At 36.5% G+C, this 14824-nt stretch overlaps 1 protein-coding gene across 2 annotated transcripts in view; it reads right to left on the reverse strand.

Annotated features, from left to right (window-relative positions):
• Nav3 (neuron navigator 3) overlaps window positions 1-14824 on the reverse strand; it is a 329995-nt gene that overhangs the window by 29659 nt on the left and 285512 nt on the right. The window contains exons 24-30 of one of the 2 annotated variants that reach the window (XM_055626039.1): window positions 14324-14435; window positions 6491-6612; window positions 5617-5637; window positions 4761-4933; window positions 4419-4484; window positions 3079-3232; window positions 962-1136 (exon numbers count right to left, since the gene is read on the reverse strand). In XM_055626039.1, coding sequence (XP_055482014.1) covers window positions 962-1136; window positions 3079-3232; window positions 4419-4484; window positions 4761-4933; window positions 5617-5637; window positions 6491-6612; window positions 14324-14435 — 823 coding nt within the window. The remainder of the gene's footprint in view (window positions 1-961; window positions 1137-3078; window positions 3233-4418; window positions 4485-4760; window positions 4934-5616; window positions 5638-6490; window positions 6613-14323; window positions 14436-14824) is intronic. The other variant, XM_055626040.1, reaches the window with a different exon arrangement.

Genomic DNA, 14824 nt, shown 5'->3' on the forward strand with positions numbered 1-14824 from the left:
TAAAAATGCAGTCAGTTTCAGCACTTAATATCATTTCTTTATACACCCCCTTCATATCCTCAGATCCTTGTGCACCTTGGTACAGTTTAGGGGAGACAGTTCAGCATCTTGATTACACAGTGCAGTCTAGTTACCCAGGAACATGTATATTATTGGTTTCCAGTGTCATCTGGTGGTTGTGCCATGCAATTACCACAGATCTCCATGTAAACAATTCCTAAAGGAAATTCTGTGTCCATGATTGAATGTCACAGGAAGAGTTATACCTTATAATTGAATTATGCATCAGATATGGAGATGAAATTATGTCATATGATTCTATTTGAAATCAAATCAGAACTGTACCCTGCCCTATCATTAGTCTGCTCAATACAATGAGAGAATCCAGCGTGCTCTTTTCCTTTGTTGAAAATTTAATAGAGCTACAGAAAGCATTACGCTCTCTAGCCAACATCATGAAGGACACTGCAGTCAAACTTAGAAATGGGCTCTGTGCAATGAAAACTCTATTAACCAGCATGGAGTTATTATTGTTGCATTCATGAGCACCAATCATGGAGAATATTTATTCCTATTCATCCTATTCATAACCACAGAAGTACTTCACTGTGGATTTTTCCTTTTTGAAAACTGATAAAAAAAAGAAAAACTGTATCTCTAAGATTCTGTATTAGAGAATGTTCTTGTAAAATTACAAAAATAAAGTCCCAGGGCTTGGGAGGCAGAGGCAGCTGGAGCTCTGTGTATCCAAGGTCAGATGGGCTAGACAGGCCAGACCCTGTCTCCCCAGAGCTACTGAACTAAATTTAAAAAATAAATGAATCTACAGGATAAATTTTAGCTATCTGTGAGGACTGGTGTGAGGATTGTGAAGACAGGTAAGGTTTTCCTCATCTCGGGATGTCCCCAAGAAGCCGTGAGAAGCCCGTGAGGATGCAGGCGCGCACGCGCACTGACTCACCTGAGGTAACCGACTCTGTGATGTTCAGATTGTTGAGTGAAAGCCCTAAGGACTGGCGAGAGGAAGAGGAAGAGGCAGTGCTTGACGACTCAGACGGAGGCCGGGCAGGTTTAGCTGTGTTACCTGTCTCAGCCTTCAACCGGTCATTTTCAGCCTTCAATATTTCAATTTCATTCTGTTGTGAAGATGCAAAAAACAATAATTAGATAAAAAATTAAAAAAATTAAAAAAGAAAAGATGAAGAGAAAAAAAAAGCATTTGAGAAAATGATGGCACAAATTTTGTACCAAACTTAATTTGTATGCTTGTTAAAAGACTATGGTAAAATGTCGAACAAACATAAATCATGAAAACAGGATTTTATTTCAAAGAAGAAAAGAGAACCCTTTCCCCATTTCACATGCATGAGTTGCAACATTTTCCAATATGGACACAACAGATACAATGACTAATGTCATTATTTATGGCACTGGGCCTCACACATACAAAGCAAGGGGTTTACACTAAGCTCCATGTTCAGCCTGTTGTTAAAATATACTCCTAATGAGTTTTAAAGTTAAAGATTTAGCCCAGTATTTGAGTGATTGCCTTATTAAGGTCCTAAATTCAATTCTTGGTACTGCCAGAAAAAGGGGGTGGGGTGCTGAAGAGATGGCTCAGCAATTAAATTACTAATATTTTAGATCCCAGCACAGATGCTGGGTGTGCTGTGTAGACCTGTAACCCCACTGTGTATGGGGTAGAATGGAGGGTTGAGGCAGGGTGCTCACCGGACCTTGCTGGCTTCTAGGCTAGCTGTAAGTTCAGAGAGAGAGAGCCTGCCTCAGCAGAGTAGGCTAAGAGTGAGAGAGGACACTTGACCTTCTGCCCTGTCTGCATGTCCCTAAATATACACATGTGTGTCTACCTTCACACAGACAAACGCAAATCAACTAACTCTTAAAAGAATATTACTGGATATCCTAATGCCCCCCTTTTTTTGATTTGTAAAGACAATTTAGTTATGTGCTTATTCTTGTGTGGGTTTGTGCTTGCAGGGTAATGCCTCCAGAATCCGGAAGAGGGTGTCCGATCCTGATCCCATGGAGCTGCAGTTTCAGAGTCTGTGAGTCTCAACTCTTAGGGGCTGAACTCAGGTTCTCTGGAAGAACAGGAAGCAATCTTAAAGCTCTGCAGCCCTAATACTATCCCTTTGGAGGGACAGGAAATAAGTGGGGTTGGGGGTACATGAAGTGAAATTCACAAAGAATCAATAAAATGTTTTTTAAAAAGGGAAAATTATATTAAACTTTCCCGGGAAAATGATGTCAGCTCCACTTGTGTGAATTCATGCAAAGTGACAAACCAAGCAAAGGAAAATTAATTATATAGTGATTTGAATTTCTTCAACATCCTAGCTAACAAAGTGAGCTTTAGTTTTGCATAACTTGGCACTACACTCATACAAACCACAGAAACCTTTCTGTTAACACCTATATCAGTAGGCAAACCTGCTTAGCATGTACCTTGCCTGTCCTCCCGGTCAGGCAAGGTACCAAGTCATCATTGCTTTACGATCATAAAATGGAAAGAGTTGGAGCACAGAAGCTTTCTGAACTTAGACCATAGATGCTTCTGAAAGGCCAGATGCTCTGATGCCACATACAGCATTTGGAATAATTTCTACTTCTATATCCTAAACTTGTGATGGGCATTTCTAGTTTTCCTCATTATTTATTTAGTTAGTTATTGTTTTCCAATAAAAATGAGTCACAGATTTCAAAAGAACATCTTTCAAGAGCCAACACAAAGGTAACTGGAGGGAAATTAAGGAAGCCAAAATCATAGTAGTTTCTAAAATCTGAACACACTGCCTGAATCCATTCACTTGCATGTATGTCTTGAATAGTCCTTGAGTACAAGGGGTCTGTTTGCCTGCCCCCACTGCCAATCTGGATTCACACAAATCCCCCATTTGATGTTAACAGCTGAGTTGCAAAGACTGAAAAAGAAATAGACTGTGCTTCCACAGTGGTTTTAAAAGAGGAATTTGTTATCTGGTGACAATGAGAAGAGAAAAGGCTGGCTTTTTATCTCTCCGTTTTGTTCACTGAAGGAGACGGAGTTGATGGACAAACCTGCATCCTGTTCATGGCTTCCCGGATCTGGTCGAGGTGATGAGCAGAGCTGAGGGCCTCTAGCCTTATGTCTGTTAATTTTAATTCCTTTTCTCTAAGCTCACTCTTCAGCTGCAGAATGATCTCTGCCTCAGCCTCGGTGCATTCACAGATCCTAGAGGAAAACCAAACACAAAATATGAGGCGGTCAGGGGAAGCCAGAGTATTAGGAAAAGGAATGATTCTTTTAAGGGCTGAAGTTTGGTGATATTCACAAGACACAAAAATTATTCATGGCTGGCAAAACCTACAGAAAAAAAAAGAGAATTTTACCAGCTCTTATTCAAAACTGAAAACAGCAATTTTACTTATCATCTCTTTGTCCTGTTTTCTGAAGTTTAAAAACAGTCTGGTGACATGGAGTGGAAAGCAATCCTCAGAACTCCCTAGTGGCTGATACAGAGAGAACTCATTGGTACATCTCATTGTGTATTTGTCAAGGGGTTTAACCTTCCATTTGTAACATGAAATTTTCCCTTTTAAGAGCCAAATAATTATACTCTCAAAATGTTGATTTCTTCTTTTATAAAACTGTGCAAACAATAACCTTATTTGCCTCCATGCTGTCACTCAGTTTCCATGAAAATCCAATATAAATATTGTGGGAAATAAATTACAGAGATTAATTTGGGACATCTAAATAATGAATGAACATTACATAAACTTCTTGTTGGACCCTGAATACTTAGGAGATTACAGCTAATGAAGCTAAGCCACCAATTTCAATCCATGCTAGCAACCTAGCGGGAAGCTGTCTGAAGGTCAGATACAGTATATCCTTATTGCTTTATTTGCATTTTATGGATAGCTATAGTAGAGACAATCTGTCAAGAGATTTCTTTATATTAACTAAGAAGTTTTTCATTTAAAATCTGAAGACTTAGGGAGTTGATCACAAAATGGCATGGTATGTTTTTCCTTATATAAGTCATGAAAAGTAATCAAAGCATAGTGATATTGTTTGCTGGGATAGTCATTGTCACTGTACATACAAGAAAAATGTCCATTAGATACCTTAATAAACATATGACATAATCTTATCGATTACTTTTTACATGCTGTTTTTTATACTATCAAAATTTGGGGTACTATAGAAATGTCATGTTATCTAATGTAATCAAAGACAACTGAATTTTAGGTTGGTTTTGAGAACCTAATGTTTAGTTGAAAAAATAAAAGGAATATCCAAGGCTGTGACACATGCAAAGGATTTTAGGAAAGAAAAGAAAAAAAAAAAAAAAGAAACATGGCTAAGTTAGAACCTCTGTTTTTACAGATTCATGCAACACACCGGGATTTACCGGGATCTATGCTTGTAGATCACAGGCCCATTTTTTCGTTTCTTGGGTGGCCAGACAAGGGGTGACCTGCACGTATGCACAGTTAAACAGACACATGGATAAATGCAAGTAAAAAAAGAATGATTTAGAAAAGTGTAGAATGAAAAAAGAACACCAGATACTAACAGAAAATATGAAAGAAGCAAATATTATCCACCATTCCTTGCAAGAATTGAAATGATTGGTAGAGGCAGATGCTGCATTTGTGAGAGTGAACCTGACTGGATTTAGGGCATAGTCACAAGCCTGAGCTGACGTCAACTGTCAAAAGTAGGTCAAAATTCTACAAAGGGATGAACTTACGCTGATGCGGACTGAGAAGGCTTCATGGATGTGGAACCACACTCGCCAACATTGTGGGGTAGCTTGGGGGATGCCGGGAGGGATGAATCTGTCAGCTCTTCAATATCCGAATGTGAGGAAGGCGGCTTGGTGGACTTTTTCTTTCCAAAGGCTTGCTTGAAAGAACTTCTCAGCTGCAAGAAGGAGAGACGTTATGCTTTTGTCCATCTCAACTTGGAGGGATTGGCTTTGGGGCGTTAGTTTGCAGGTGCCATCCTAGCCACTGCCTGGGGTCAGTATACGGAAGCAGAGTATTAACATTGGCAGCACAGTATCCCTAAAACATTAATACTGTGCTCTGTGTTTCCCTTTTGTTCTTGTATTAATCCAGCACAGCGCAAACAAGGAGGGCTTTTAAAATAGTGCAAGGAGGTCAAGGGCATGGCTGTCGGAGCACTCATTTAAAACTAAGTACCTTGAAGGGATCTCTGTTCCCAGGGCTTCTCTCTTCAAGGCAATTTGTTTTAAATGGCCACTTTAGCGGAACAATCAAGTTATGTCCTGCTGACAGTACAAACTTAAAAAGCAAAATGAAACCAAATTCACCTAACACTTCATTAATTGTGATATTTTTCTATTCAAATTTTCAATTCCAAGACTATTCAGAACCAGAATTGGTATCCCCTACAGCTCTATTCAGAAAGTGGTTTTACTTCTCTTAAAAATTTGAGATTAAAATGAAAAGGCACAAAGAAAAGACATACAAGGTAATCTGTTTTTAAAAGGTATAAAAGCCTGCTGCCAAAATGAATAGCATTCATGCCAAGGGAGGGTGTTCTGTATAGATGCATGCCAAATGTCCATGGTTTATATTCACCTCACTTCCTCTAGAGTTCACCTTGCAGAAACATGAAAGAGTGTGGAATTACAAATCAAGGGAATGAAGGCTCATCAGTATTTTAAATAATTACCTGCATAAACATTTATTTAAAACAAAAAGATATTTGTTTGCATTATTTACAGGAAGCACCAGTAAAAGTCTCAACTAGTTTTGAGTTTAATCAAAACTTATAAGAATGCTAAATTTTGTCTCAAGGTATTAATAGAAATTTGGTTCTTTACTACCCCATTCTTGGTTGTTTTGTAGTGGGTGATTAAATTTAAGGCATTTCTGTATTCCTACTATGCTCTGTTGGATACATAAGTGTATGTATATGTATATATGTATATATATATACACACACATATATATACACAAACACACACACACACACACACACACACACACACACACACATATATATATATATATATATATATATATATATATATATATATATATATCAATAGAAACTAATTTTGTTCATTTCTTATGGGTTGGTGCTTTATTCTCTGTACACTCTGTAGAATCCAGGGCTTGGGGAAGGCTTAGGTGTCAAATTTCTTCTTTCTCTTCACCAGTTCTAATTTTCCTTTCTCTCTGCCATCACCATTTCTACCATCTTCATCCTAATCAAAATCTTCCTCCTCCTCTCCATCATGGTAGTAAGGCCCTACTCTCAGCCCTGGTTCCAGCATGTATGCTCTTCAGCACCATGTCTCCCAGTCTTTGGAGATGTAAAGGAGGTGGGATATTGGTCTCTGAATGGGGCTTTGTCAACTGCTAGAGATTTCTAAAGCCCCCCAAAGGAAAAAAAGCTTAGTCTCCAAGCCACCACAAGTGCTGAAGTTGATAAGAGAGGATGTCTTACCCAGTTTTTCTTTTTCTTTTTCTTGGAGTCAGCATCATTGCCACTGCCAATGCTGGAATGGCTCGTGGCGCTGTTGATGCTAGAAACGCTTTCAGAAGAATGTTGTCTTCTAATGCGTAGATCTAGCAACAGACAAAGGGTGTCAAGTTCACTCAAGGTGTCAGTCATAGAGCATAGGGCTTTTGAGTTCAGCAAGGTCTCTAAAGCTCAGTCCAGTACAAGTTTGGTCTGATGCATTTAGTACAGTATAACCATTTTTGTTCTAATTAACTGAATCTTATACATGAAGAGGCAATGGTACTCTCTAATGGACCAATGGCAACAGTGGTTTGAAGAGTTTTGAGTTTAGTCCAAAATGGAATGGCTCAGCTCATGATTGTTACCGATACCTAAATCAGACAGCATTTCCAAAGTAAATTGTTTCTAATGAGCAAATGGAAATTCACAAGAATGAATTTGTCTTCTTAATATTTGTGCTCTGAATGAAGTTACTTTGTTAACTTTCCATGTCATGGACTCATAGCAGATTAGCGCCAAAATAATCCTTGCAAGTCACGCAGGAGCATCATCTTACAGGTGAGGAACAAGAACTGTAAAGAAGTTTTCTAACTTGACCAAGGTAAAAGATGGGATGAGGAGAAACCTCCCACGTACTTCTAATTGGATAAAAGTGTCTTTCTCATGAGTGTGTGTACTTAACACCCATGTAAGAGAGAGCTGAAATAGGCTGTTGGTAAATTAAACAGATAATGGTAGTACAGTTCTTACAAACACATCCCTGGTCCCTGTCTCAATATAAAATAGCAATACCGAAAGATATGTGTAGCATGCTCCCAATGTACTTAATTTTGTTGTTAAAATAATAAAATGTGTTTAACTACTAAATATAATCTTTACATGGTCACACAAATGAAAAATGGTGGTGTGACATTAATTCTAACATCTACTACATGGCTGTGTAATAGTTCTAGGATGTATGTATTCCAGCTTAGGGAAGACATTTGGAAGAGAACAGCATTTGGTGTTAAATATTTTTCAGGGTCATCTGCTAATTCCAAACAATTAACTTATAGCAATTAGAGCTACTAGAATTAAAACTTAAATTGAAATTTTATCTATTTGCAACAAACTGATATTGTCAGTGGGACACTAAGAAAATTTATGAAGTAAAAATTATTTGAGGATATTAGTGGTAGTGTATTTAATTTGCCTCAATACATATTATCCTGAAAATAAACATTTCAGTGCAGTTTGTTAGATGTCAGAAATTACTATATAGCGTTTAAAATTTTTCTATAGAAATAACAGCATGAAATAAAGCTTTATCTAGTTATTAATTTAATAAAGAAAGAGAAGAGCAGAAGAAAGTGAACTGCAAATGATTGTTTTGTGAGCATAGTGGAAACAAGTGCCTGTTTGCAGTGGAATGTATAAAAATAAACAAATATCTTCATAATCTTCATCATCACATACACACATACCAGTACCTAGTTTTTCTGGCAATGTAATCATATTGACAAAAATTTTATAGGATGGTAAAGTAGCGCTATATTTTTCAGAATCCTTGGAGCTTAACCTATCCTAATATAGTTTAACAATAATGATAAAAATGCTGATTGTTTTAAAATGCCTAAAATATTGCCAATCTGAACCCTAGACCAATACATTCATGTGTAATGTTCTCATTTGACAATACAGGAGGATGGCATCCTTCAATGTGAGACAACAGGATAATGTTCCTATTTTAATTTCTGCTGTCACTGACCATAAGCTTTTTGTAAACAAGGTCTAGCTTTTGCTGCTTTTTCCCTAGTAGTTCGCACAAAGGGCAGGGCAGGGCTAACGGGTTCTAGAGTCCTTATTATATTCAGAATTAATAAATCATGTTCCAATTCTCTTATGGAGACAGAGTTGTATAGGGCATGCATTTAGCCCTGATTCATTTTCTACTGTCCATCCTCTGCACCATCTCTGCCCAGCTGAAGAGGCCATTACCACTCACCTGATGTGCTGCAAGAACATCTATTAATTTACTCACTTTCAAACCATGCTTCAAATGGGAGTTAGAAAGCTCTTTTTATATTATTATTAATTATACTTTATTCATTTTGTATCCCCCTATAAGCCCCTCCTCTTCCCTTCCCGATCCCACCCTTCCTCCCCTTTCTGCATGCATGCCCCTCCCCAAGTCCACTGATAGGGGAGGTCTTCCTCTCTTTCTTTCTAATCTTAGACTATCAGTTCTCATCAGAAGTGGCTGCATTGTCATCTTCTGTGGCCTGGTAAGGCTGCTCCCTCATTAGGGGGAGGTGATCAAAGAGCAGGCCAATCAGATTTCACCATTGTTCCCTTCTTCTAAACTCCTTAGTGAATTCTAATTTTCTTGGGATCAAAAAAAAAAAAAAATCCTAGCTCCTCAGTAGTACTCACTTCCTTAGGAAACTGGTCAGAACTTATGCCTTCATGAAGGTTCTATGCATTTACTCTTGTCTCCTTATTTTTCTTTCACGAAATTCATAAAGACAACCTATCTTCTTATTTGTGCTTGAGGGCCTTCTGGGAATGTTCTTCCTTACATGACTTTAGATGTATTTTTTTTTAATCTTCTCTTAAATGCTGATATGGTGAAAAACCCTTTCCTGCTTATGCTGCCCTGTTGTCTTCTAATTTTTTTTATCCTATTGATCATCTTAGAGCTATTAGAATATGCATGTTCAACTACATGAGTGACCACATACAATCATCTCTATCTGTTCTTCACTGACAGAATGTTTAAAGGAGAAAACTGTATCTATTATTTATTTATTTTTATATTATTGTCTAGATCCAGCACCTTGTATACAACACAGTATATAAGGAGATAAGGAATACATGGGGACAAGTACATTAATTCTAATTGTTTACTCAACATAAACATATTCATTTACCACTATTTCAAAAATGTTTACTGTTAACCAAGATTTTACATACACACAAACATATAATATATATATAATTTTGGGTATATATATATATATATATATATATATGAATTATAATTGATAGTTAAGGAAACACTCTTATACTATATTTGGGTAAAGAAAAGGAAAAAATTTCCATACTTTTAATTTTCAGTATTTTAACATATTTGTTATAATTTTAAGATATATTTATGAATGATCACATACATAAATATGTATATATTTGTATTTCTTTAATTCAGATATAATGTAAACTATGTGATTAGTTGTTTGCTTATTCACTTCTATTTTTATATTTAAGACACAATAGAATACCAAGTACAAAAATTTAAATATATCTATAAACAAATACACATCTTTTGTGGTAGGCTTACCTATCAGACTAGTACTAGATGTAGTATAAATTTAGAGATGAACAAGAGCAGGTGAACAGGTGGGATTTACCCAGTTTTGTCTGTTTAAAAAAGTATTACCTCACTGTACATATCGATCTGAAGGCCAGATATCAAAATGTAGAGAACATTGTAGTTAAAAAATTTTAAAGACAGTATCTCAGTTTCATCACCTGAAAACCAGTGGGAAACTGTATGGTTTACACAACTGGCCATTTCACCATGCAACATCAGCTGTCAATAAAACACGAACACCGTGTTCACATTCAGAGAATCAAGTGCTCTTTCAATATTTTAGAAATATAATTCATTCTATATAGTCAACTGTTCCATTTTGGTAGTTTTAAAAACATAGCATTTTAATATTTTTAATACTTCTGCATGAATTTAAACATAACTTATTACCCTACACTTCCAAGCAAAGAAATCCCTGAATTTGAATTCCAGCAGATACATTAAGCTACCTGTTGCCTAAGATAAAAGGAATCCTTCCAGAAAGTTTCACTTCAGTGACTTGTGTTGTATTAGGGAAAGGATTAAGCTTTTTTTAAATCCCTTCTGGACCTATTTACGACATGAAGACTTAGAACATAAGCTGCTTTATTATAGTTCTGAGATAAGCCTTAAATATGCAGTAATTTTCCATGCAGCATATAAATCAACTCCCCCACATGAAAAGTTGTTGAATTCTTAACAGAAGTAGCTCAAGAAAACAAGTCTGTCTTTCAGAGTAAGTATTCCCCCTTATTTATTTTTTTTTGTAAATTTAAATTCAACTATATAATATCTGATTTTGTTATTATTCTCTGTAAACTTTGAGTAAGCCTCCTGTCCATATAAGATGACACCACAGTCACAAGACAAAGAGAGCTTCTAGCATAATTTAAGAAAGATAGATTTAATAGATTTAAGGGATGAATGTAAACATGAATACTATTTCCAGGATTATAGCACAGGGGCCTCTTCTAGTTTAGGAGGCTAGGAGGCCAGCTCTGGCTAAATGCTACACTTTTCCAACATGTTCTATTTTGTAACAAACAGGGAGAATATTAGAAGTAAGCAGGGTGTTAGAAGAAAGTCAGGAGAAAGACAAGTCTCAATATGGAATGCACAAGACAACACAAAAGCACCAGATAAAGCCAAAAGCAGAGTCTGAAACATAATTGCTAATCACTGAGTATTTGTTGAGCAAGTTAAACTGGTAAACAGAGATTGTATCATATTCACTAGTTTGCCTTTCTCAAAGTAGACAATGTACTATCCTGGGTAGTACATGTCTTTACACTTCTCTGGTTGTAATGTGAATAACGGTGTAGACCAGCAATTCTTAATGTGTTGGTCACAACCCCCAAAGACCATCAGAAAACACAGATATTTTACATTACAATTCATAACAGTAGCAAAATTACAGTTACAAAGTAACAATGAAAATTATTTTGTGGTTGAAGCTCACCAACTGTATTAAAGGGTCATAGGTTCAGGAAGATTAAGATCCACTGGTATAGACTGTAAAAGGTTTTTCATGTGTGGAATTGGGGATTAGAATTAGAGTCCTGGGCATGAGAGACAGGCCCTCTATGACTGAGCTATATCCCCAGTCCAAAAGTAGGAAGAAATTACGAAATGTAAAGCCTATATAGAAGTCTGTGATTAGAGTTCAGGGGACAGGTGGCGGATGGTGATGGGGTCAGAGAAAAGTGAACACTCCAGTGATTGAAAGCATGTAGTCAATAAAACCTGCAGATATATTGAATCAGGAGAGTAGTGCTCATGATTGACATGCATCATATCTGGTTGTACAAAAAAGGTGGCAATACTGTTTCAGAGACAAAGGATGTTGAGAGGAAATGTGAATGGAAAGATGAGAAGTTGAGCTTCATGTGTCAAAAGAAGCCTAAAGATATCTTACTAGATTTCTCCCTCGGCATAAGGACATGAGCTTAGTTTCAAGGCACATTAGACAGTTCTCAGTAAAAGCAGTAAGTGTAGCTAGAACAGTACATGAGTTCATAGAATTTCTGATAGAACATATAAAACCATAAAGTTCAGAATCACAATGGAGAAGAATTTAGGATGCCAATAATTAGAAATAGATACAGAAGAATGAATGGATACTTAACATGTTATTTAACAGCTTCTGTCCAAGAAAGGAAACCACCAGGCAAAGAAAAGACAGCCTATAGAAGGGAGGAGGGGAGCTTTATTCCAACTATGCTTCTAACAGGAAACAAATATGGAGAATGTACACAGGACTTCAAAAATTAAATATCAGGCATGAGAGATGACTGGGTTGTGGAGATCCCTGGGTGCTCTTTCAGTGGACCCAGGTTTGATTCCCAGTATCCACATGGCAGCTAACAACCAGTCCATGGGACCAAATTCCCTCTTCTGGCTTCTGAAGAGACGAGGCACTCATACATCACATAGATAGGCAACACACTCATATAATAAATCATAATAAAGAAAAAATTTTAAATGTTAAAAACCAAAATAGAAGTCACCCAATGAATAAGCAAGCTAAGAAATTAAGTGTAAAGTTCTCAAAGGAAAAAGAAAAAATGGGCAATCAATATTTGATAAAGTTCAATATTGTTAGGCATCAGGAAACACAAATTAAAATGCTTTGAGATTCCACCCAACTCTAGTCAGAAAAACTAGCATCAAGATCATCAATAGCAAATGCTGGCAAGGGTGATAGGAAGGTATAATTAGTCCATAGTAACTACTACGGTTACTATGGAAACGAGTATGGAAGTTTCTTATTGAAACTAGAACTACCATATAACCCAGCTACACCACTCCTAGAATGCCTGAAGGATTCTAAGTCATCATTCCATAAAGACATTTGCACAGACATGATTATGTGGCGATATCCTGATACTCAAGCTAGCCTAGATTTTTTCACCAACAGACAATAGGTAAAGACATTCTGGAACATGTGGCTAATGAATGAAATTTAACTTAGCCATAAACTAAAACAAAATTGTTACATTTATAGGAAAATGTATAGAACTGGAGATCAGTATACCAAGAGAAATAAGACAAGCTCAAAAGACAAATACCATGTTTTCTTTCATGCAAATATAGATTTAAATTTAAATGTTTACATAGGACATGAAAGCAAATCGTGATTGTAAGAGGGATAAAAAGGCCAACACAAGGATGTGAAAACAAGGGAGATTAATAGAACATATGGGTCATGAAAGCAGAAGATGGTACAGTTTCCAGAAAGATGGCAGACAAGAAAGAGGGAAGGAAGGGTGACAGAACAAAACAGTATGTGGGGGAAATAAGAACAAGACATATAATGACACATATGTATGAAATGTCATAATGATTAAAAACATGCTCTATAAAGAAGAATGAATGACGGCATGAATATTAGCAAAAATTAGCATTTCAGTTGTGAGAGTTTAAACATCAAATCTATTATCCTTCTGATACATGAAATTTAAATATTTTATGAATTAAGTATCTTACAAGTTACTGTTGGTTCTGGACAGATAATTTTAGTGGAAGGGTGGGAATAGGAGTGTCATCCAGTGGATTGAAGGGTGATTAGTAATTGAAGTACGCAAAACTTATCTGGAAATGAGAGAATAGATGATAAGCCATCTGGGATTTAGGACAGGATTTTAAATCGAAGGAAGAATGAATGTACTTGCACCCACTGATAAGTCAGGACATAAAAAAATATAAAACACGTAAGGAAAACAGAACTAAAAAACAATCAGCATTTCTTCCATGGCATACCAAGGAATGGGGATGGAGCAAAGATTCACAGAGGCTTGGTAATGATAACCTTTTATCTGTTCTTGGCTACTTTAAAACTCCTAGTCAGGAAATGTACCTTCTCACTGATTTTATCCATCAGACTTTACTCCCAGTGGACACTGGATCTTGATTAGCATATTTTATTGCTAGGCTTGATTTGGCTGGAGTCAGACATGCACATATTAACCTGCTAGATTCAATCAACTACATCGAGGAGAAAAAAAGTTTGTATGATAGTATAGAGGTTCATAATTTAAAAATCACTTTATAATGAAAGCTAATGCTCACAAACTTTAGAATTCTAAACAAATTAACTCTAGTTACTATACAAGGCAGTATCCTGAATATGTGACTCTTTACTGTATCCAGTGCATAAAACCAATGTCTACTGCACGGAATGACACAAGACACAGTTTTGTTTTGTTTTTGTTTTTTTTTTCAGTTCTCCATCCCTTTATTAGAAGCGCTTCAAGAGATAAATATTGTAGCCTAGAGCACAGCCATTTTCTCACTTAACATTTTCCATATGGACTATTTTTTTTAATTTTATTTTTCTTTTTAGTTACATTTTGTTAACTCTGTGTCCCAGCTGTATCCCGCTCCCTCATTCCCTCCCCAACCCCGCACTCCCTCCCTGGTCTCCTCCCTGCCCCTTTCCAAGTCCACTGATAGGGGAGGACCTCCCCAAGACACAGTTTTAAGTATACCTTTGGGAGGGTGGTCCGGGCCATTCAGAGCACCCTGAATGGCAGCCTGGGCAGCAGAGTTCTGGGCCTTCAGCATTTCAATGGTTTCCCGTAGTTCTATAAGTTCAGATTCCTGTGGAATGAGCAGAGTTTGAAAGTTTTAATGTTTAGAAAGAATAAAAGGGTTTTGTTCATAGTTTGCTGTCAAGTGGTTTGATATTCTGTAGCCCTAAACTCCTAAAGGAGTTGTATAGTTGGCTGACCTTGTCAAATTGTATTGAAATTTTTGTTAGCTACTGAAGAAATTATAAGAATCCTATTCTATACAAGTAATATCAATAGTCCATAATCCTTTCAAAGAGAGGCATGTAGCTTATTCCTTCAAAGCAAATCAAGATAATCTCTTATTTTAACATTACCAATGCTAACAATAGATATTAAATATCAGTATTTTAATATTACATTATGTTGGATTTACTGTCCTGTGTAAGCCTCTATTTCAGATTTTGTCTGAAACACTTT

The sequence above is a fragment of the Psammomys obesus genome, unplaced genomic scaffold (genome assembly GCF_907164565.1).
Source record: "Psammomys obesus unplaced genomic scaffold, mPsaObe1.curated_primary_1811, whole genome shotgun sequence".
Classification (NCBI taxonomy): domain Eukaryota; kingdom Metazoa; phylum Chordata; class Mammalia; order Rodentia; family Muridae; genus Psammomys; species Psammomys obesus.